Below are 25,767 nucleotides of genomic sequence, written 5' to 3' on the forward strand. Positions count from 1 at the left end.
TGCTCGGAAGAGCACTGATTCAAGTTTAGTAATCTTTTGTCCCAAATGTGTGTGTGTGTGTGTGTGTGTGTGTGTGTGTGTGTGTGTGTGTGTGTGTGTGTGTGTGTGTGTGTGTGTGTGTGTGTGTGTGTGTGTGCTAGAACTGTCTATCCCGTGTTCAGGTCACTTCATTCATCACTCAGTCACCAGCTGGGACCAACATCTGGATGTTGAATGACACCCAGTGAGTACCAGTTAATTTATTACTATTTATAAGTTCTGAAATGTAGAAAGTGGCTCGATCTTGGTAATGAATTTAAAATAATCTATTTTAACTCGCTGTAATCTAACAGTTTCTGTTCAAATCAGGCAAAAACATTTGGTGCGATACAAGCAATTGGGCTAGTATAGGCATTATAAAATATGTCTTGGGGCAAATTGCAACTCAAACTCTTTCAACTTTTTCTGTTTCATAAATATGACTTAGTCCATTCATGCTTTTGACATATTAGGCAATTGCCAATTTTATTTCTGTTTTTCCAGACTTTATTTTTAAACAAAATAAAATTACCTATAGATGACTCTCTTGAGGGTACAGAATACTACAGATATGGAATTTGAGATCCCATAAAGTTCATTTAGGAACATTTTATTGATCAGAGATTTGTTTTGAATGCACACTTTGGATGTGTAGAGTAGGACTTTAACTAATGTTAAAATATAATGTGTAAATATATGTAATCTTTTGTTGAATTCAATTGTTATTTGCCAAATGGTGCCTATATTATTATCATCATTATCTTAATTATTATTATTATTACCCTTATTATTATTACCCCCCATAACAACAGTTCCTGTCATATGTTGGTTTTATCTTTCAGGTCACACATGAAAATCACTGTTATTGTAGCAGCTGAAGAATTCTGCAGAAATGGGGAATGCAAATGTACCATCAGAAAGTGGCAGATCCCTGACGTGCGGCGAGTGTGGGCAAGGACTGAGGGATTGCACCTCCTGGGACCACTTTAATGAAAGATGTGTTCGTGGCCAACAAGTATACGCATTCCATGGAGGTCAATACTACAGAATAGTTAACCATTCTAGCTATGTGTGTCATAATTGCTTTGTTACTAAGCCAGAGCAGAGAGAGAGAGAGGAAAGAGAGAGAGAAGCAGAGAGACAGAGGTTGATACGACTCAGAGCAGATGATAAAAGACTTATGGAACAACAGAAAAGGGAAAAGGCGAAGTAGTCCATGCAAATTAGCGCTTCATGTCAAAGTAATTGTTCCAGATTCTTTTTTTCACCACACATCATTTTTATGACGAGGTGTCTATAACACCATACTAAAAGTCCTAAGAAATCCTATTTACGGAAATATGTTTAAATGGACAAAATTGCCACCAATTATTTATATAATGCCATATTTTAATTTGCACTCCATAGGGATATGGGATAATGATTTTAAGTTATGAAGTGTGATTTTTGGACAGAATGGTTAATATAAAATGGGTTGCAGTTTGATAGATTTATATTTTGTAGAATTAAGTAGAACATCTGGGAAGCTTTTGTATGTACGCTAATTACAGTAGAAGTAGTGTTTGAATGAGGGTCTTGTTGTGCTTAATGTTTTTGTATTATTATTTTAGTTTTAGTTTCCTTTTAGTCATTTTTTATTTTGTTTCTTTTTTTATTGACTGACTGAAATGATTTCAAGGTCAGAGTTGAAAATGTACCTCAAGCAAAGAAGAGGTTATGTATGTTGGGCTGTAGTTTTGACAACATGTCAATGAAATGACAAGATTTGGGACAGGATTTCCTCTGTTGTCAACAAAAGTGCTCTTAAGAGTCAACATCTCAATGGCCGGGTTTCCCAAAGTGAATTTAGCCCATCGTAAGCCCATCGTAGCTCACGCATGGTCGTAGAGACCAAGCCCCGATCGTCATGTTCCCGTGTTTACATGGGTTCGGGCAGAGCGACTTATTTACCCCCCTACAACTACACCATCAGATGGTTCAGATTTCACAAATAAAGTGATTAATAAAGTCTCACACCAGTCTAAATACATTACGGCTTTCTATAATTCTCTGTTTTCTTTAATAAGAAGCCTTTTTATCCAATCACTGTCTGTTTATCTCAATGGGGTTGGTGCGCATGGGGAACGCGAGGAAATACATGGGAAACCCTCTGTGGCTAAATACTTAAAACCCATTATGGATGGGAACCCCTTTATGTGCTTTTATCCCTCAGCCGGGAACACATTTTTTGTGTAGTGTACAGTATGTACCGGTAGCAACATATGTTTTTGTAATTTTTGAATTATATTTTACATTTTTCAGGAAACTTCAGGCTAGGTGTTTTTAGAATCGGCCTCAGGCCTAAATGGGTATAGTGGTTGCAAAGGTATTAATTGATTCCCAGAGTCCCGTGGTCAGAGTTCTGGTCAGTTTCTGATGAATATGAAGTAGGTCCAATGGGGCGAGGTCCATTTGGCGAGGGAAACTCAAAATAGATGAATCCACAAAACTAGCAAGCTTCGTTCTGATCAGCTGACTACAAAACACCTTGTTTTGGGGGAATACGCTGCAGCGGCGTGGTGAAACCGGACACAAAAAATAGTACCATGTGACAGAGGGGTCAAAGTTGAAAGAAGCTAGCTCTCTATGGTAGAATTAGGTCAACAATACAGATGACACTAGTTTTGTGGATTAATCTATTTTAATTAGTGCCAAATCACCGGAACTACTTTATATTCATCAGAAACTGACCAGAACACTGACCACGGCAATCAATTAATACCTTTGCAGCCGATATATTAATGTATTAAAGTATTTCCTACAGCTTTATGTCAAAATATCTGAACACTTTAAGTGTCATGTGTTGCAACGTCCATTTCTGATGACAACAACACAGGCGATAGGCCCACTCCCTCATAGCAGTTTTCTCAACCTTTTCAGGCCACGACCCCTCAAAATATTCATATTTAAACTGGGGACCCCCCCCACCCTGACAAGTACTTAGAACTGTAGGAGGTGAGGCATTACATTTAGTTTGACTCGGTTCCACATATAAATATTGTGAAGCTTGTAGATCAGCGAGTCTTTGTTACATAATTTTACCATTTTCAATGTTTGACCGTAGTATAGTTTGTTGATTCCTTTTGATGCAGTAATGGTCTTTTTTTATTTCATTTCATGTAATTTATTTTTTCATTTTTTGGGCTATTAAAAGCCTTCACTTTACTGTCCTTGATTTAGTTTTACGTGGATAAGACGTTAACACTACGTTCTTTGTTATACTCTGCAGATGCAAGCAATAAATACACATAAAATGATTCTACACTACGTAGAAACAATGTGAATTATGTAGGTTAAAGGGATATTGTGACATTTTTATTGTATTACATTTTTTCCATTTTCCCCAAAAGAAAACAAATGAAAAAGGTTATCGAAAACACACGGCCAGCTCACGTATTAGCAGGGTATTATGAGTCACCAGAAAAAAGACGGGTGTTTTTGATGTCTTTATCATGGTTAAAATCGAGTTTAAAGTTAAAATGGGGTTGTCTGATTAAATGAAAATCAAATATCTAAATATTGAATCAAGCAAATTAAAAACTGTCCAGGGTGTTCACAAAAGCCTGAGTAGACGATAAAATGACCAAAGGTTTATTTATTTTTTATTTTTTTGAAAGTGGAAACACCCTTTAAGGTGTCGGTTAATGCTGTGCTGGTCTTGTAGTCGCCGCAGAGAGAAGATGTCAGGCAACAGAATCCATGAGTGAGTGATGAGGCCGTTTTATGACATGGAATACTCACAGTGCAAGGTCAGGCCAATGAAGTATGACCACAACCAGGGACGTGCTGGCAATTGGGAAAAGCAGGACAACTCCCGAAAGGCAATTGAAACGGCTTTATATAATACCGGTACATGCAAAATAACATGAGAACAATAAATTACAACAAACACATGCCTAAAGGGCATTTGAATACAATTTAACAAAAAAATTAGAGAGAACAATTACAGTGTAGAAGAAATTATAACAACAATAAATGCATGATCATCAGCTTATTTTAACCCATTTAGGCCTGAACACATTATTACGCAATATTTTATGCTTTAAAATAAAATATTTAAAAATAGCAGATCTACATGAAAGCTCACAGCGCGGCACCGGGTGCCACGCTGCGAGCTTGTAGATCTGCTATTTTTTAAAAATCTTGTAATTTGTGCAAATCTTTGAATATTTTGACCCGATTCTATAAGTGTCTTTGAAATCCTTCTTTTTAAACTCTGTTTCTGTCAGTGGTTCTCAAAATGTTTCATGCCAAGGACCCCCAAAACTACATGTATTTGGCCACGGACCCCCCATCTCAAAATATTGTATCAGGGACCCCCCAGAAGCAAATATTTGAGTTACAAATGTTCACTTTCAAAAAGATATATTCAAAGACTTGCCAAAACAAAAAAATATATATATACCGGTACAGTATATCAAAGTTTTTCAAAAAATAGCAGATCTACAAGCTCGCAGCGCGGCACTCGGTGCCGCGCTGTGAGCTTGTATATCTGCTATTTTTCAATAGCTAAAGCATTCAATAATTCTAGGCCTAACACACCGAGAGAGTTGTAGCAGAGCTGCAGTTTAGTGGGAGTTTGTTCCATAAAAACACTGCTTCTCCGTGTTTAGTTGTGACTCTGGGAACAGAAAGCATGCAGACCTGTCCCAGATGACCTGAGAGCAGGGACGTGCTGGCCATTGGGAAAAGCGGGACAACTCCCGAGCGGCCGGTTCATTCCCGGCCGGTCCAGGCCAGCCATTACGAAAAAAAATAAAATGACAGCCTTCGTTCCATTTTGGGGGCTGGGCGGCCAACAAAGTAAATCGTCACTGTCGGGCAGAAACCTCGTATCTCCAAGTTTCAAATTGATACATTTTTTCGCAAAGCAAAGCCCTGCTTCATCTTACAAGGCCGTTGCACAAAAGTAGTGAAAACAGCAGATCTACAAGCTTGTAGATCGGCTGTTTTCATTAGTTTAAATCATTTTTAAAATGATAAATAAATACAAAAATAAATAAATAAATACAAAAAAACGGTTTTGGACATACAAGATTTCCAACCGACAACGACAAAATATAACTCATGTACAGTAATTGGCCCACTGGCTTGTCACTTGTCATGATCTGAAATGGCAAATCTTTGAGTAACAGCAGCGCTATAGAGAGAGATCTCTCTCTATAGCACGCAATGAGGGCCTCTCCAACTCTTTTTCCCGGGCTGAATCAGGGGCCCAGCACGTCCCTGCCTGAGAGCTCTGGCTGCTTCATGATGTAGCACAAGATCATGCATGGATTTAAACCATTCAATGCTTCATAAACCAATCCTGTTTTGATTCAATAATTGGTTACATAAAGTATTTGGCAGACATGGAGCCAATGTAAAGATCTAAGAACTGGAGTGATATGATCCATTCTCTTCGTTTTTGTGTATGTTTTTCTAAATCTTGCTCAGACGCAAGTTCAGTCCCTAAAGTCATTATATATTCTTAAGATGATTATTTCTTCAATGCACTACTCAAAAAGAAATGTGTATTCTGACCTTAAAATGTATTTTCTGTCGAATAAAGAGTTGTAGAGACAGAGACCCTATAGTCTCGGAAAAAAGCTCTCTAAATTACACTTAGTTGTTTTTATTTGATGTATTTATTTTTTGTTGAGTTGTTGACATGCAGGTTTCTTTCTGTCCACCAGGGGTCGGTGTGTCACCCTACAGTACTTCCCACAGCCTTGGGAAGTAGAGGTTCTGGAAAGGAACCAGATTAGAAACTCAATCAGTTTAGATATCATGTTTCCTTGATGAGATGGATCTTCATATAAAGTCATTCATTGTGCAACAACAATTGTTTCCTCGTAAACATTTGAACTCTTTAGTAACCTTTTTGGCTCAGTGCACCACTATAAATATCACTCCCAGCACCTTATTGCATATTTTACTATCAGAATAATGGTATGATCTAATATAATGGTATGATCAAAAATATTACACTTTTTGTTATTAATTATATTAAGATAATAATCCATTTTGTGTTTTATTGAGTAAATTACACTAGTAAGACACCTCAGGGTGACTTGCGACCTCATGGTGACATGCGACCTCGCCCTAAAGGGCGAGGTCGCTCCAATTCTTGGCCATCTGGCCAACCACAGCGTTTCTCTGACGATTCTAGTTGTTGTCATTCTGGGGGGAGTTTGTTCATGTTTTTGTGAGGGTATCAACCCTAGGAGACACGGGGAGAACATGCAAACTCCACACAGAAAGGCCCTATCGCCAACCCCACCTAGGGTGTGGGCGCTGATGATGCGGAGGGAGGAACACGCCGCCCATATATGTCCTTAATATTGATAACATTATATTCTTAATAATGTCCTTAATATTGACAATATAGGAATCTCCATATATGGGCATAAAACGTACGCGTAAGTAATGCCAAGCAGGGCCTTGGTGAGTTAGGGCCTTGGTTTGATGCCTGTGGATCTCCATATATGGGCATACGGGGGTACCCTAACATTCTCATTTTCGGCCTGGGATTTATGACATCAGAAATCTCCATGTATGGGCATGAAAGGTTTTTTTTGCTTTTTCTGGGAATGACCATATATGGACTTTTTATTTTATTTTATTGTTTATTAATAATGAAATACGTATCCATATACATACAATATATGTTGTGCCCATATGGGCATACAAAAAACGTAAGTTAATTAGTAATGCCAAGCAGGGCCTTGGTGAGTTAGGGCCTTGGTTTGATGCCTGTGGATCTCCATATATGGGCCATATATGGTACCCTAACATTCTCATTTTCGACCTGGAATTTATGACATCCGAAATCTCCATTTTTTTTGCAGGTTTTTTCTTTTTCTGGGAATGACCATATATGGACTTTTATACCCTGAGAAATCTCGTAGCTTGTCTGACTGTCAGTACAGGAAGGGATGTCATGTCATGTTTTATGCCCATATATGAGTCATTCTGTACCACATCACTGTGACTCACTGACATCACACTGACATCACTTCCTGTACAGACAGACAGACAGACAGTCAGACAGACAGACAGACAGACAGACAGACAGACAGACAGACAGACAAGCTACAAGGTTTTTCAGGGTATAATGCAACCTTTGGTCGCAGGTTTGGGGCTCATAGCATGAATTCCAAATATTATCACATTATGTATTATTACATTATGTTACTTTCTCCTCATTGGCTGGCCCCATAGCCAGGTATGGTCATAGCTGAGCAGCAACAGCAATTCCCCCCCTCCACTCCGTTCAAATGCTCTGGTCTGTACCAAGCACAATGCCCATTTCCCTTTCCCAGAAGGTTGCTTTCCCGTGTTCTGAAATGGGTCAGTTAAAAGGATCCCTGGCTAATACAACAAATATGCCTTAATACATTATACTTGTCCTCTATTACAACAATGTAAAATTTAAAACACCTTCAATATTGTATTTCTTCTAGAAATAGCTAATATTTCACTCAATAGGGGAAATGCCCCATCGCAAGTTGATGTCATAAAACCATGTGTGGTCTATCCTATATGAAATTTATGGCATGCATGTGAGAAAATCACACATACGCACGCACGCACACACACAGACACACACACACACACACACACACACACACACACACACACACACACACACACACACACACACACACACACACAAACATTTGAAATATTGATTTGATGCTCATATTAACCATAGGAAGTATTACGTTTGTTTTTATTTTCACATGCATGCCATAAATTCCATGGGGATAGATCACACATGGTTTTATGAAATCATCAACTTGCGACAGGCATTTCCCCTATTGAGTGAAAGATTAACTATTTCTAGAAGAAATAAAATAATTAAAGTGTTTTTAATTTTACATTGTAGTTTTTTTTTTTTGCATCGCAGTGAGGTGTCGGAAGTAAACTGCCCATTCATTTACCCCATAGGGGATTTCATTATCAGCCATACAATCGTAACTATTCAATGAACACTTACCAGTAGGCTTGTGGTTGTAAATGGTTCCTGTAGAACCCCAGAGTATGTATGCAATCAAATCACTCTAGTTCTAGTAAAAACATGTTTTAATAAAGATCGCACAGAGAAGAACTGCATTACCCATACTGCTAAAAATGTACATCCGGAGAAATCGACGTCTGTGATTGGTGGAGCTTCTTCTTCTTCTTTTGTGTATCTTGCGGTTACCTCGGAAATAGCTACTGCCCCCCAGGGGTCTTCCCGGCAGATTATTGCACTTCAGCAGAACTCCGTGATCGAGTGTCTTTCTTTTACAAATATGATGCACTATGTTAAAGATGACGATAAGAGCGTCCACAGAGATGAAAATCACTACATATGTTGGCCTGGATAACTAAACTGAGCATGATTTATGCCTTATGGGATATATTTCAGGAAAGAAATGTCATTCGCAATGCTTTCTATTCTCGGAGTGTAGTTTCTGCAGTTTTGACAAAAATGATGTACACAGTGTTGTACCCTGCCCCTTTTTTCAGCTTTCTAATTAATCGTTGCATGCAAAAAATAGTGTTTATTGTCATGATTCCTCACAAGCCGGGGTGGCTTTGTCAGAGGCTTAAAAGACATTTAAATAAATACTTTATGAAATGTCTATGGATGAAATGATGGGGAAAACGCTTCCGTCACCTGTGGACGGGATGGGGCTCAGGGACGTGCTGGCCATTGGGAAAAGCGGGACAACTCCCGAACGGCCGGTCCATTCCCGGCCTGTGCAGGCGGGCTATTAAAAAAAAAAAAAAAAATGCCAGCCCACAAAGTAAATATAACTCATTGGCCCACTTGTCTCTCATGATCTGAAATGGACAATCTTTGAGTAGCAGCAGCGCTATATGGGATCTCTCTCTATAGCGCTAGCAGCCCACAGAGCCATCACATTAGCCCCACTGACTTGTCTATCATCTGAATACTGGCCCACTACTCCCTAGCTTCCTTCACTACTCCTAGATGGTCTGTCTACATACAACATCATTAGACTCTCTTTATACCAGAAAAACGATGAGACCTAAAATCACAGTAACCGTTCATTGGTTAGTACTTGGGGCCTTGCAGTGCACCCGGAGGGCGAAACAAATCTGGCCCTCATTGCGATGGCTGCACGCAATGAGGGCCTCTCCAACTCCTTTTCCCAGGCTGAATCAGGGGCCCAGCTCGTTCCTGGTGGGGCTTAAACTGCGATGCTCTATAGAGGACAATTATAATGTATTAAGGCATATTCGTCGTATTAGCAGGGATCCCTTTAAGTTTCCCAACACTTCATTCGATTGGCTCAGCAGCATGATTTGCATGGGAAACACTTTCATACGTGTTTCCATCACCTCTGGAATTATAGTCATTGCACAGTACAGAGCCTGAACGAAATCCCACGTGTCAGGGCAACAGACCTGAGAGGGTGTGGTCTACTTCAGAGTAGTAAGTCTCTTCAGGTAAGGAATGCGGAAATGCGTCGGCATCTGGAGGTAAATGGTTGCCCACGACAACAGCTTGCTGAAAGACAGAATAGATCAAAGAGCCTCTGAGACGTTGAAGACAGGGCACCAGATGAGGGACAACTTCACATACATATCACAATATATCTAGACCAGTAAGACTCCCTAATCGGGAGATAATCGACCGTCAGGTCGCAGTGTGATTTTAGGGCAAAATGTGTAGAAGCAGTGTCCAAAAATGTGTTTTAAAAAATCGGCCAGAAGGTGGCGCTATATGGGACAGATCCATGTTGATGAGATGAGTGTAGACATACTGTGTACCGATTTGCGTGATTTTAGGGCAAAATCTGTAGGAGCAGTGTCCAAAAATGTGTTTGAAAAAATTGGCCTGATGGTGGCGCTATATGAGACAGATCCATGTTGATGACATGAGTGTAGACATACTGTGTACCGATTTGCGTGATTTTAGGGCAAAATCTGTAGGAGCAGTGTCCAAAAATGTGTTTTAAAAAATCGGCCAGAAGGTGGCGCTAAATGGGCAGATCCATGTTGATGACATGAGTGTAGACATACTGTGTACCGATTTGCGTGATTTTAGGGCAAAAATCGTAGGAGCAGTGTCCAAAAATGTGTTTTGCAAGAATCTGCCTCATGACGGCGCTAGAAGAGGGTCAAGTGAGATTTGATGGGTGAAGGTTGTGGTTTGGCAGGCAAGGAGTGTGTATGCAAAATTTGGCATACAATTTGGAGACGGACTGACAGACTGACGGACAGCTGGTCGAGGTTTTGATAGTAACTGCGACCTGACGGTCACAACAATATATCTAGACAACAATATCTGTTGGTTTCTGAATATAACGTTATGGAATTTAGCAGGCTGGATCTTCTTCCACTCCTGATACCACAGCCTTGAATATGGGGCAGATTTAGCTGTTAAACAGTGATGTCCATCACAGCAACACAGAGGGTCCAAGGTTCAAGGTTGTACTTTATTGTTACGTCTTTTGTACAGGTACATAAGTACCTGTAATAAAACTTATTTAAGTAAAACTTATTTTTGTTCTGCTTCCTTTCAGACGATGCAGTGGTATATATCCACCTGTTTCCGCAAGACTTTACTGTAGCATTATCTGCGGGACACTTCCGGTTAACAGCAGATATACAGTACAAGCTCATGTCGCGTCGCTGATGCAACCGTTGTAAGCTTGTAGATCACACTCGGCTGCGATGCCGGAAATGCCGCTCACCTTCTGCGCAATGTACGATGGAATGTTGGAAAGTTGTGGATAAAATAACAGCAAAACAAAAAAAAGCACATCTAAAGATAAAATAATAAGTAATAATGATGTAGGAAAGAAAGAGACTTTAAAAGGCAAAAGAGCAAAGAGAATGAAAAAAGCATCCTCCGCTGTTTACATGTGCATAACGTTTGGTAGGCTATTGCATACGCCTTTTTTCCCATTGTAGCTGCTGTGCTATACTGTGAGATTCTATAGATCCATGTCAAGTAGATGTTGTGTTTGTGTTCAGGTCTCACCAGAGTCGGGGTGTTGGGTTGGCGGCAGGTGGCTTTGCAGCCAAAAACGGACACAGAGATGGAAATGATGAACACCAGCAGATTGAAGACGGACAAGCTCTGGAACTTGTTTACGCATCGCGCAAACAAACAAACAAACATCAAGTAAACATTTGTTTTTCACTTATAGGGACCAGTAGCAGAAGTGTGGGTCAATTCAGTGCATAAATAAAGTCCTACCCTGTATATTGTAACAGCGTCAATAATGTAGAGGATGGTGGCAGCACATGACACCACAGCAGCCACAATGTTCATCGCCATAGAACCTTTAATCTGAAACATAGAACAGCAATAGAATAAACATCTAGTAACAGGAGGTAGTAACATGTAACATAGTTACTATGGTAACATAGTGTTACTATCAGGTAACACACTTTCACTACACCTTGGTAAAACAGAATCCATTCTTTTTGGGACCAGACATTCTCTAAGTGAGATAAATGTAAACGATTTCAAGGTCAATGTTGATGACACAGTAATCTCTAGCAAAGAAGAGATGCCGGTATTGTCTGGTGATAGCATGGCTCAGGGTAGAAGACAGGGTTAAACAACTAAAAATGGGATTGGCTTTCAGAATAGTCAATGCGACTCTGCCCTCCATCCCCACAATACCCTCTATTCATGTGTTGCATTTGTAGTCCTACACCAACCATTTTGAGGACCAACACATGTGTTTTGATTAACGTAGAACATTGGTTCTATGCCAATCAGACAAATTGAACACCTGTGTTGGTCCACAATATGGCCGGTTTAGGACTACAAATTCAACCCATGAATACCCACATATCTGACTAAACACCTCAAAGAAATTAGTGACACCCACAGCCACAATACTAGAGGGAGCGCAAACAATGTAACACCCACGGTCCCACGCTTAAGACAATATTATGTGTAAAGTCTCCTTCTACGACACTGCCACCCAAGTGTGGAATTCCTTTACATGTAGTTTAACTGCCCTGAAAATTCACTTTTCAGGAAGTGATCCTACTATAGCCTATAGAGTTAACACAGAAATCGCAAATTTAATGCCATTTCCGAATAGTAAAGTATAAAATACAGCTAGCATGATCAAGAACACAAGATAAGGCACAAAGTATTATAATTTACTTTAACGTTCGAAATAATGATTTGTTGGCTTATAAGTCCAGCTATTTCTGTTATAGTTTCCCCTTCTAAATTGACGTCAGCACCCGGGGGATGCTGAGAAATTTGCTGAGTGGGCGGGCTGTGAATAGGGCTAATTCCCGAAAAAGCTGGTATATTTGATATAAGGCTCGAGTGCATGCTGCCAAAACCTTGGGTCAACTAGTCTGGCAAACTTTTGGGGTCGCTCTGGTCTAGAAAGAAGAAAGTATAGTGTGGTCGGGCAACCAAACTAATAACTTGTAGAGAGCATTAAGGGTGTGGTCGAGGGCGTGGCTTACTGACCATGCAGCGGCTCATCGAACTATCAGCAGCCACCGTTAATGACCCTGCAATGATGTACTGGAGGAGAAGAGAAACAACCAATCAGATGATGAAGAAATATGTTCTAAAATTAAACATTTATGATTCTTCTTACAAAACATACAGGAGCATGGTTATACATAGGAATACTAATAGGCCAGGGATGCCCACACTTTTTTGACTGGAGAGCTACTTTTAAAATGACCAGCTCAACATGATCTACCCACCCCAAAAAAATGTACCTGGGGGGGGCTTTGGAATAGTAGTGGCACTGGCGTTACATAAAAGACAAACGCACTTGAAATGGGAAATGGAAGTGATACAAACGCACTTGAAATGGGAAATGGAAGTGATACAAACGCACTTGAAATGGGAAATGGAAGTGATTTTGGGTTCTTTGTAATGCTACTGACTTACGGTGAAAGGAGCTGACAGGTGAGTCAAGCCACCTTAATTCAAGTGACAGATGCCAAAATGAGGGGTTTGGTGATTTTTGTTTTAATTATTTCCCTTTATATTAGGGACATGTTATATGGTCTACGTGCACAGCCTTTGTGATCTACTGGTAGATCACGATCTACCTTTTGGGCACCCCTGTTATAGGCAGTAATTGTTTCAGTAATAAGTAAGTAGGTATTAACTTATTTAGAGTAAGTGAAGAATGTGTATTCTATACCAAGGTCAAATGATTTGAATGGATATAAACACAGTACAGTGTACAGTAAGGTATGGTGGAGGATGCAGATGTTTGCTTACAGATAAAGGTGCCCAGACGAACACTCCTGTTGATCTCACTGAGGGACTGCCAGAAGTGTCATCATAAAAAGCCACTGTAACACCATACAGGAAGAGCATCACAGCCACCAGTATCTGCACTGTCTGCAAGGAAACACACACAACAGGTCAAATGAAGCAATATTAACATGAGAGGGTGTATTTTACAAAGACGATTCTCAAAGAGAACACCAGCACTCACGGAAGGCACTTTTTTATTTTATAAGGTCGGCATGGTAAGTCTGCAGCTTACCATGCCGAACTTATAAAATAAAATGCCATTAAGTAAACATTTGGGGTGAATAATGATTGGCCCCGCCTGGTGAGCAGGAACTACACCACCAATAATACATGATATTTACAACCATGATTCAAAAACTGGGCCATTACAAAATATGTTACATGATTCTTCTAAATGTACATAGTATGCAGTGTGCTTTGTATTTTTTTTTTTACTTTTTCTAAAACATTTAAAGAAAGATTAAAAACAGCTCGTAGAGAAAAAAAAACTTTTACGTTCAAAACCTCTTGTTGACCAAATCACAGAATACATACTGTAGACAACGTTTTCTACGTTTTTTCTAAATTCTTTCTCTGTTTTTCAAAAGATTTCTAAGACTTTCTCAAATTTTCTCAAACCAAAACCAGGGGTGACCATGCTTTTGCTGCTGCTGACCCTATATAGGCTCTGGAAAAGCCTACTGCTCTGCTCCGACAATTGTGGTTTTAAATCTCTCCCTAAGACTAATTTCTTTTCTCCATCTTTTCATGTTGTTTGAGTGTATTTTGATTGTCTCAAGTACCAGCTCTTATGCCTTAACTTAAAGTTATACTATGTAACTTTTTTTATAAAACATATCTTAAAATTGTCCTAACTATTAAATCGATAAAGTTTTAGAACCCCCACTCTGTTAATTTCAGCTCCCAAAGCCTTTTCTTTATATGTGTTCTACTGAGCCCTGGTGGCCGTGACCGGGGCTGTTTTTCCCGGCAAAATTACGTCATATGCATCATTCTGTACATGTGTCTCCCTACCGGCCAATCAAAGCCTAGATCATACACTGCTGAGCTCTTCAGGAAGTACACTGCAGTGTTTACACTGGGCTAGGAGTCTAGCATGTAACTCCCCAACCGAGGCTCGTAGAGGGACACGAAAGACCTCTATGGATAGGTCTCAGCGAGGCGAGGCGGACGCGGTGGTCTGAATGCCCGGTCCGCGGCGAAAAACGGCCGAAAAAAGCAGACGCGACCGCGGTTTGCTCTACTGCTACTGACCACTAGTTGAGCAACTTACACAGTATAGCTTTAAAGGCCTGTCCATATGTCTCCGACCACCGAACCTTTCGTTGGAGAGTTCCGACTTTCTGACGTGCAGCTTTCAGAAACTCTAATTCGGGGTAATGCTGTTGCAAGTCATTTCGTAGTTGAACCGGACCTTTCAGACGAAAGGTTTGGTGGTCGGAGACAGCATGGACAGGCCTTTAAGTTAAGGCATAAGAGCTGGTCAAGACAAACAAAATAGAGCCCTATGTCCTTCATATGTTTTGTATACGTGCATGTCCCGTGACTGTGTTGTTGAACAGGCCTGTTCTATTGACGCCTTCTATGTACATAACAGCACTTTGGTCAATTTCCTAATCTGCACTTGCGACTAAACTAGTAAGACACCTCAGGGTGACTTGCCGCACCAATTCTTGGCCATCTGGCCAACCACAGCGTTTCTCTAGCGAATCTAGTTGTTGTCATTCTGGGGGGAGTTTGTTCATGTTTTTGTGAGGGTATCAACCCTTGGAGATTCGGGGAGAACATGCAAACTCCACACAGAAAGGCCCTATCGCCAACCCCACCTAGGGTGTGGGCGCTGATGATGCGGAGGGAGGAACACGCCGCCCATATATGTCCTTAATATTGATAACATAATATCCTTAATAATGTCCTTAATATTGACAATAGGAATCTCCATATATGGGCATAAAACGTAGGTAAGTAATGCCAAGCAGGGCCTTGGTGAGTTAAGGCCTTGGTTTGATGCCTGTGGATCTCCTCATATATGGGCATATTCTCATTATCGGCCTGGGATTTATGGCATCAGAAATCTCCATGTATGGGCATAAAAGTGTTTTTCTTTTTCTGGGAATGACCATATATGGACTTATTTTATTTTATTTTATTTTATCCTTTATTAATAATAATATGTATCCATATACATACAATATATGTTATGCCCATACATGGAGATGGGCATAAAAAATAACATACGTTAATTAGTAATTCCAAGCAGGGCCTTGGTGAGTTAGGGCCTTGGTTTGATGCCTGTGGATCTCCATATATGGGCCATATATGGTACCCTAACATTCTCATTTTCGACCTGGAATTTATGACATCAGAAATCTCCATGTATGGACATAAAAGGTTTTTTCATTTTCTGGAAATGACCATATATGGACTTTTATAACCTGAGAAATCTCGTAGCTTGTCTGACTGTCAGTACAGGAAGTGATGTCACGTGACCTTTTTTGCCCATATATGAGTCATTCTGTACCACATCACTGTGACTCACTGACATCACACTGACATCACTTCCTGTACAGACAGCCAGCCAGCCAGACAGCCAGCCAGACAGCCAGCCAGCCAGCCAGCCAGCCAGACAGACAGACAGACAGACAGACAGACAGACAGACAGACAGACAGACAGACAGACAGACAGACAGACAGACAGACAGACAAGCTACAAGCTTTTCAGGGTATAATGCGACCTTCGGTCGCAATCATAACTACATTGGCTCCACTGGATCACAGGTTATTTTTTCTTTTCCCACTTCACTTTTTCACAGTTTTTCACTTCCCTTTTAAGTGTTTTTAACCCTTATAATGTGTCAGAAACCCGGTGACACTTTAGGTCTTATCGGGTCACAGTTGACCCGTGTTTTAACTCCCCCACCTCCCAGACCTCCGAGCTGACCTGTTATGCATTCATATCCATATAAAGAAAAATATTATTTTGGGTTTGGGTTAGAGTGTCATCTTTCAAAATAGCTTGTTTTCAATTGTAAAAATGTTAAAATTCATTAATTACAATTCCTATAATGAAGACAATGGATAATAATGTCATCTCACTAATATTAGACACACTTCCAAAAATGGAGACGACTGGATCATCACCTAAATCTCCATATATGGAGCTGACCCCTACATCTGTCAGCTGTCATAGACGTCATAGGACTTTCACGTAACGAGTAATCTGGTTCTACAGACAGCTACTTCTCTATATGGGTAACTGGTCCGATATATATTAATAATAATCCGTCCTGTGGATTGTGGAGATGACAATAAAACTGACTGATTGATTGATTGATTGATTGATTGATTGATTGATTGATTGATTGATTGAAGAGTTATATGTCCTTAATATTGATAACATAATATCCTTAATAATGTCCTTAATATTGACAATAGGAATCTCCATATATGGGCATAAAACGTAGGTAAGTAATGCCAAGCAGGGCCTTGGTGAGTTAAGGCCTTGGTTTGATGCCTGTGGATCTCCTCATATATGGGCATATTCTCATTATCGGCCTGGGATTTATGGCATCAGAAATCTCCATGTATGGGCATAAAAGTTTTTTTCTTTTTCTGGGAATGACCATATATGGACTTATTTTATTTTATCCTTTATTAATAATAATATGTATCCATATACATACAATATATGTTATGCCCATACATGGAGATGGGCATAAAAAATAACATACGTTAATTAGTAATTCCAAGCAGGGCCTTGGTGAGTTAGGGCCTTGGTTTGATGCCTGTGGATCTCCATATATGGGCCATATATGGTACCCTAACATTCTCATTTTCGACCTGGAATTTATGACATCAGAAATCTCCATGTATGGACATAAAAGGTTTTTTCATTTTCTGGAAATGACCATATATGGACTTTTATAACCTGAGAAATCTCGTAGCTTGTCTGACTGTCAGTACAGGAAGTGATGTCACGTGACCTTTTTTGCCCATATATGAGTCATTCTGTACCACATCACTGTGACTCACTGACATCACACTGACATCACTTCCTGTACAGACAGCCAGCCAGCCAGACAGCCAGCCAGACAGCCAGCCAGCCAGCCAGCCAGCCAGACAGACAGACAGACAGACAGACAGACAGACAGACAGACAGACAGACAGACAGACAGACAGACAGACAGACAGACAGACAAGCTACAAGCTTTTCAGGGTATAATGCGACCTTCGGTCGCAATCATAACTACATTGGCTCCACTGGATCACAGGTTATTTTTTCTTTTCCCACTTCACTTTTTCACAGTTTTTCACTTCCCTTTTAAGTGTTTTTAACCCTTATAATGTGTCAGAAACCCGGTGACACTTTAGGTCTTATCGGGTCACAGTTGACCCGTGTTTTAACTCCCCCACCTCCCAGACCTCCGAGCTGACCTGTTATGCATTCATATCCATATAAAGAAAAATATTATTTTGGGTTTGGGTTAGAGTGTCATCTTTCAAAATAGCTTGTTTTCAATTGTAAAAATGTTAAAATTCATTAATTACAATTCCTATAATGAAGACAATGGATAATAATGTCATCTCACTAATATTAGACACACTTCCAAAAATGGAGACGACTGGATCATCACCTAAATCTCCATATATGGAGCTGACCCCTACATCTGTCAGCTGTCATAGACGTCATAGGACTTTCACGTAACGAGTAATCTGGTTCTACAGACAGCTACTTCTCTATATGGGTAACTGGTCCGATATATATTAATAATAATCCGTCCTGTGGATTGTGGAGATGACAATAAAACTGACTGATTGATTGATTGATTGATTGATTGATTGATTGATTGATTGATTGATTGAAGAGTTATATGTCCTTAATATTGATAACATAATATCCTTAATAATGTCCTTAATATTGACAATAGGAATCTCCATATATGGGCATAAAACGTAGGTAAGTAATGCCAAGCAGGGCCTTGGTGAGTTAAGGCCTTGGTTTGATGCCTGTGGATCTCCTCATATATGGGCATATTCTCATTATCGGCCTGGGATTTATGGCATCAGAAATCTCCATGTATGGGCATAAAAGTTTTTTTCTTTTTCTGGGAATGACCATATATGGACTTATTTTATTTTATCCTTTATTAATAATAATATGTATCCATATACATACAATATATGTTATGCCCATACATGGAGATGGGCATAAAAAATAACATACGTTAATTAGTAATTCCAAGCAGGGCCTTGGTGAGTTAGGGCCTTGGTTTGATGCCTGTGGATCTCCATATATGGGCCATATATGGTACCCTAACATTCTCATTTTCGACCTGGAATTTATGACATCAGAAATCTCCATGTATGGACATAAAAGGTTTTTTCATTTTCTGGAAATGACCATATATGGACTTTTATAACCTGAGAAATCTCGTAGCTTGTCTGACTGTCAGTACAGGAAGTGATGTCACGTGACCTTTTTTGCCCATATATGAGTCATTCTGTACCACATCACTGTGACTCACTGACATCACACTGACATCACTTCCTGTACAGACAGCCAGCCAGCCAGCCAGCCAGCCAGCCAGCCAGCCAGACAGACAGACAGACAGACAGACAGACAGACAGACAGACAGACAGACAAGCTACAAGCTTTTCAGGGTATAATGCGACCTTCGGTCGCAATCATAACTACATTGGCTCCACTGGATCACAGGTTATTTTTTATTTTCCCACTTCACTTTTTCACAGTTTTTCACTTCCCTTTTAAGTGTTTTTAACCCTTGTAATGTGTCAGAAACCCGGTGACACTTTAGGTCTTATCGGGTCACAGTTGACCCGTGTTTTAACTCCCCCACCTCCCAGACCTCCGAGCTGACCTGTTATGCATTCATATCCATATAAAGAAAAATATTATTTTGGGTTTGGGTTAGAGTGTCATCTTTCAAAATAGCTTGTTTTCAATTGTAAAAATTTTAAAATTCATTAATTACAATTCCTATAATGAAGACAATGGATAATAATGTCATCTCACTAATATTAGACACACTTCCAAAAATGGAGACGACTGGATCATCACCTAAATCTCCATATATGGAGCTGACCCCTACATCTGTCAGCTGTCATAGACGTCATAGGACTTTCACGTAACGAGTAATCTGGTTCTACAGACAGCTACTTCTCTATATGGGTAACTGGTCCGATATATATTAATAATAATCCGTCCTGTGGATTGTGGAGATGACAATAAAACTGACTGATTGATTGATTGATTGATTGATTGATTGATTGATTGATTGATTGAAGAGTTATGGTTTTGGACATATAGTTTATGCTTATATTGAGTATATTCTAATCTATACTGTTGTTAGTGCGAAGTATGAACCTATCACAAATCAACTTATCACTGGTATTCTATAAAGTCTGTCTTTCACTCATAAAAAGAGGTTGATCTGAATTCCAAACAAATGTATAACAAATTAACAATGTACCGTATAACAATTAGTTCTGTGGCTACTTCCAGTGCCTCTGCTTAAACGTGCTAAACGTGAGATTTATTATGAAAAAAATAATTTCACAGTGATACTATGAAAAATAGTGTACAGTATATTTACCCCCAGAGCTTGTGGGCTGCTCCGCTTGAACTCCAATAGACTGATGATGTCTGGACTGGACCCCGGAACAGACTCCGATCCATCAGACTGGAGTTGGACTGGAACCGGAACCGAGCCATTGGGAATGTTCAGCACGTTAGTAGACATACTGCTGGATGCACATGTCTAATTGTATATTTATTGTATTTTGTCTGTTCTTGGAGGACAGAAGTGTCTTGCTTCTATATGAGAACATGAGACTGTGTCGACTTCCCTCAAATCCTCTGCACTTCTACTTTATTAAAGGGACTGTTAGTGATTCATGCACTCCTACATTATTAAAGGGATTGTTAGTGATTCAGGGGGTCCTCCAAATCTTGTAATAGAAACTTTTCAATTTTTTTTATATCACTGCATTTCCTACTAGTCGGAGGCCTTAGGGCTTTTTCATGCTAATCAGTCTAAAGGCGCCAAATTTCTGCACAGATGTACCGTAGCCCACGGCATGCTCTAATGATTTAGCTAGGGCGCCCGAGTCAGCGACCTTCGGGGTCGCCACAGCGGCCAAATCATGTTGGGCTCCCATGGACTTTCTATAAAGGAGGAAAATAACCAGAAAAAACATTTTTTTCTGTGTATTTAAGTAGGATGTGAGGGGTCTAACTCGGGGGTTTGTCATGATGCTGAATCCATTGCAAGCATTTGATTTGCACAAAAAACATTCCTTGGGCTACAAATGGCCCCAGAAAACGATGGTATTTTCCTCCGCTTTTAGACTGATTAGCACAAAATTACCATTCTATCTCCCTAAGGCCCTCGACTATACCATCCCCAGCTGTTCCTGTGAACCCTATGCTGCAAATGGGAGTGTCAACAAAGTGCCGGTCATAAGGACACATAGTTCTTTGACTAGTGCGATTTTGCAGAAGTAACTAAAGGACAGATCAAGGAATGTACACTACTCAACATGAAAACATATTAACGTGCAATTCAAAAGATAAATTCAATACTTATTCAGCTATATGAAAACATTAGTGCACCACCTTGACAAAACATCAGTACAAATAACCACATGAACCAGCTATGCTTATGGAGGGAATAAGACAAAATAGACGATCTACAAGCTCACACACGTTGTGAGCTTGTAGATAGTTATTTTTGATAAAGACATTTGATGTTTATAGAAAAAAGCAGTGAAAGAAACGTGGGTCCGTTTTTACTTTGTGTAATGAGATCACTCAAAGCTGGTTCACAATGTTGGCACGGTCTCAGCAATTATATCCCATAGAACCCAGGATTGTGTTTCTTGTCTCCCAAACAACATTAAAATATGTTTTTTCCTCAGGGGTGAAATGTCCCTTTAATGATCATTACATCCTGAAAGAATATTAAAAAAGGTTATGTGCATGGACAAAATCAATTGGAAATATTACATTTTGAGGTTGTGTCATAATTAAATGTAATGTTAACATGGCACACATGACTATCAACAAGATTAAAACATGGCTTTCTCATCAACATCTAATCTACTAGGTCAATTTAACAGAAACCACAAGCCAATTGAAACTAACTACGGCACCTTGACAAACAGTAATTGAGTTAGCCCATCCATTGTGGAGAAGAATTTGAAAACCCAGACAAAATAGTGCTCATGTTTTCTGCTTTGAATGTGAACCCCAACAACTGAGTGGGGCAGTGTGAATGAACACAGGATTGACGCTGGCAGCATATCAATGGTGTGTTACATGTACTAATGAGACATGACATCAGTAGAATGAGTTTGGGAACAGATCATTGGTCATTGCAACAACTATAGCGTCACTGTCGGGCAGAAACCTCGTATCTCCAAGTTTCAAATTTGTATGTTATTGTGTGAAAACAGCAGATCTACAAGTACGCAACGCCTCGTGGTGCTGAGGCGTTGTGTGCTTGTAGACCGGCTGTTTTCACTAGTTTAGTTTGTTTTTTAAATGATAAATACAAAACGAACGGTTTTGGTAGTGATAGTGAAAAAAGGGAACTGGGGAAGAACCTGTCTGACAAACCACAAATCATATGACTAGGATTTCCAGCAGATGGAGAACTGAGAAAAGCAGCCATATATTGGAACAAAATTGGGCCCCTTCCTAACTTTCCAATCATACTGTAAGAGCCATTTGGAGCCATGTCCTTATTTTGATCATGTCATGCCAATCGAGGCCAAGGTTAGCATGCCAGGGTTACAGGGCAGGTATTTAAACCGGTCCCTAATCCCACACAGGTGTTGCTGATGTCAGAGAAAAACTGTTTTCCAACCGTGTCTCTAGAGCTGGTTTGTACTATTGCCATACTGTGTTACGTTTATATATTTATCTATTTGTATACTGAATGTGTCTGAAGCAACAGATAATAAATATAATTTATTTAACTCTACAACATCGTTATGGACATCAGTTTATTGAGCACATGTTCCTAACATCACCCGGCCATCGGCATCCGTGCTCCAAGTATTGGACTTGGGCACTACACATACTAATGAAGGCTCTGTTCCATTTCACAGTAGTTCTCACACTCTCAGAGTTACACACCAGTAAGCTGGGACGTGCTGGGCCCCTGATTCAGCCCGGGAAAAAGAGTTGGAGAGGCCCTCATTGCGCGCTATAGAGAGATCTCTCTCTCTATAGCGCTGCTGCTGCTACTCAAAGATTTGCCATTTCAGATCATGACAAGTGACAAGCCAGTGGGCCAATTACATGAGTTATATTTCGTCGTTGTCGGGTGGAAACCTTGTATGTCCAAAACCGTTTGTTTTGTATTATTTATCATTTTAAAAATGATCTAAACTAGTGAAAACAGCCGATCTAGGGTGCGTTCGGAAACCCGCACCGGGTGTGTGCTCAGTGTAGTGAGTGCAGTGGGCGTGACGTTGGAGAGTGCGTTCAGTGTGGTTTATTTACGAACGACCAGTTTTAACAGGCAGCTGTGCGCTTTTTCACTCTGAACTCTGAAGGTAAACTTTCTGAAAAGCAGCAGTTGCTAAGTATGCTAACGTAACGTTGATATTGAAAAGAGATGTAATTCATAACATTGGCATTCCTGCTGTTAGTTTACACGTTAATGCGTGTGAAACTATCAAGCCCAAACGACCAATTAAGCTGCAAATGCTGCATTTTGTGGTAATGTCCTCCATTGTTCACAGCTGAGAAGCCTTCGAGACATGGCCATGAAAACCAACCAATCAGAACACCGCACCACCGCACCACACCGCCTAACCCCATCTTCTGAGTAGGGTTGGTGAGTGCGTGCACTCAGCACACCAGTGCGCCACGCACTGGATTTCCGAACGACAACGCACCAAGTGCACCGAATAAACGAACGACAACATGGCACACCAGTGCGTTGAGTGCGTATTTCCGAACGCACCCCTGTGCTTGTAGATCGGCTGTTTTCACTACTTTTGTGCGATGGCCTTGAAGCAGGGCTTTGCTTTGCGAAAAAATTACAAATTTGAAACTTGGAGATACAAGGTTTCTGCCCGACAGTGGCGATTTACTTTGTTGGCCGCCCAGCCCCCAAAATGGAACGAAGGCCGACATTTTATTTTAATTTTTTTCCTAATGGCCGGCCTGGACCGGCCAGGAATGAACCGGCCGTTCGGGAGTTGTCCCGCTTTTCCCAATGGCCAGCACGTCCCTGCTTACATCTCATTAGTCCTAATTAGGTTAGGGTTAGGTTTTAGGGTTAGGTTTAGGCATAGTTTTACTGATGTTAGGGTTAGGGTTTGGGTTAGGTTTAGGCATAGTATTTTTCACCAGGTTAACATTCACCAGATTCGGACTAATGGGATGTAGGAACAATGAAATGTCGGCACAATGCCATGGCACCGTTACACAAGTGCTCCAAACTTTAGGCTATATTAGTCAGAGGTGAGCAAACTGAGGTCTGATGGTGATTGTGGACCCGGCCTGTTCACACCTGTGTCAGTTATAACATTCATAAATTAAGTTATGATGAAAGAATGCAGTTGCACAAGTTTCACATCAGCTGCTAATTAAAAACAAACATGCATTTACATTAGTGAATGCTGCTTAGAGAACAGTGGGGGAGGGGGGAGAGCAGTTCCAAAAAAGTCCAGTTCATTTTCCCCATAGACTTTTACAAAGATATTTACAGTATATCAACCAGTAAGACGCCCTAAGGGCGAGAAGCACATGGTCGTGTGCCACTACTAGAACTGGCACACACACACACACACACACACACACACACACACACACACACACACACACACACACACACACACACACACACACACACACACACACACACACACACCTGACAACAAGCACTTAAAAGTGCTTGAGGCATTTAGTTTGACTGGCCTACAAAATATATGATGCATTATTGTGCTCACAACGCCTAGAGCCCAGCGAGGCGTTGTGAGCTTGTAGATCAGCTGTTTTCACAACATTTACCTCTATTTGACAACTAGTCCTGAACTTCTTGGTATGAAAGGGAGAGTGTCACTGTTACTACATGTCAACCTTTCGACACCCGACTCTTAACCCTCACCCTAACCTCCGTTGAGTGAGTCGCTAACCCTCCGGTCGAAATGATGGGCGTTCGAAAGAGCGCAATTTTGCCGGTATGAAAAACGCTACAGTAGCCTATAAGCACATAGTCGATCTACAAGCTCACAACGCCTCGCACTGCGAGGTGTTGTGAGCTTGTAGATCTGCTATTTTTGGCTAAAGTTCTCTGAATATGGACGCTAGGGTTCAAGTGGATAATATAAAAAGGGAGAAAAAAAGTTGCTATCACTCAAAGATTTGGAGGACCCCCTGTAGTAACTCTGAGGAACCCCTGGGGGTCCCGGACCCCCTGTTGAAGACCAATGAACTAAGCTTATAGGTTACCTCACCTTTTCCACTGTAAATATCTGCTTCTTCTGTATATTTTTTTTGCATTTTATTTTCATTTTTCTGCTTTTGTAATTGATGTTATCCTATGCAAAGTACTGTGTTCTATCTGTCTGTCTTTCTATGTTATATGAGATATATAAAGTGGTTCCTGTGTAAATAAGCTGAAAAGCTTACTAGGATATCCTTTTAGTTGAACTTGTACCACAGATTTCTTTTTTTATACCATCATGAAACTGTACTTTTTCACATGCAACGTTAATAGATTCTTCAATCAACATTGATTGAATGATTGATTGATTGAAGACTTTATTATAAGTTTGCATAGAAAAAGGTACAGTTTCATGACGGTACAGTTCACTGGTACAAGGTCTACTAAAAGGAGATCCTAGAAAAGACTAAGCTTATTTCCACAGGAAACCATTAAAGTATCTCATATAACATTGAATGACAGACGGATAGAACACAGTACTATGCAGTAATAGTCAGGAAAAAAAAGAAAGAATAAACAAAAACAAAAAAACAGTATACAAAGAGGGGTCAGGGAAGGGTAGGGCTGGGCTAGGTTTGTTTTTACCAGTTGCGAACGGCTGCCGCCTGTAAGTGTTTTTTCAGGGCGATTTTAAAGGATGCTATAGGGAACCACACTCCTTTATGGCCTTCGCTAAGGCGTTCCACATATTGGTGGTATAGCAGAAGAACGAGTTTGACCCTTTGTTTGATTTGACTCTGGGTTGAACGTGATCTGTGGCGCTGCCTCTGGTGTTGTAATTGTGAACATCCTTAACGTTTATAAAGTATTTTGACAGGTACATGGGTATCTTAGTGGTGTAGTGTATCTTGTACACCAGGCCCATTGCAAGTTGCTGTACTCTGTCATCTTCTCTGAGCCACCCCACTCTTAACTGATGAGTAGTGGTGAGGTGAGTCTGATAGGGAAGGTTAAGCAGGACCC

The 25,767-nt window shown here is 40.3% G+C and overlaps 1 protein-coding gene across 1 annotated transcript in view; it reads right to left on the bottom strand.

Moving 5' to 3' along the window:
• LOC308281586 (uncharacterized protein) overlaps nt 1-25,767 on the bottom strand; it is a gene marked incomplete at its 3' end in the record, with an annotated part of 534,349 nt that overhangs the window by 506,694 nt on the left and 1,888 nt on the right. Inside the window, exons 3-8 of the mRNA XM_080721812.1 lie at nt 19,936-20,033; nt 13,283-13,405; nt 12,509-12,565; nt 11,261-11,353; nt 11,042-11,146; nt 9,460-9,562 (exon numbers count right to left, since the gene is read on the bottom strand). Coding sequence (XP_080577938.1) covers nt 9,460-9,562; nt 11,042-11,146; nt 11,261-11,353; nt 12,509-12,565; nt 13,283-13,405; nt 19,936-20,033 — 579 coding nt within the window. The remainder of the gene's footprint in view (nt 1-9,459; nt 9,563-11,041; nt 11,147-11,260; nt 11,354-12,508; nt 12,566-13,282; nt 13,406-19,935; nt 20,034-25,767) is intronic.

This window comes from Nannobrachium achirus (assembly GCF_963921795.1).
Source record: "Nannobrachium achirus genome assembly, chromosome: 3".
In the NCBI taxonomy this organism is placed as follows: Eukaryota; Metazoa; Chordata; class Actinopteri; order Myctophiformes; family Myctophidae; genus Nannobrachium; species Nannobrachium achirus.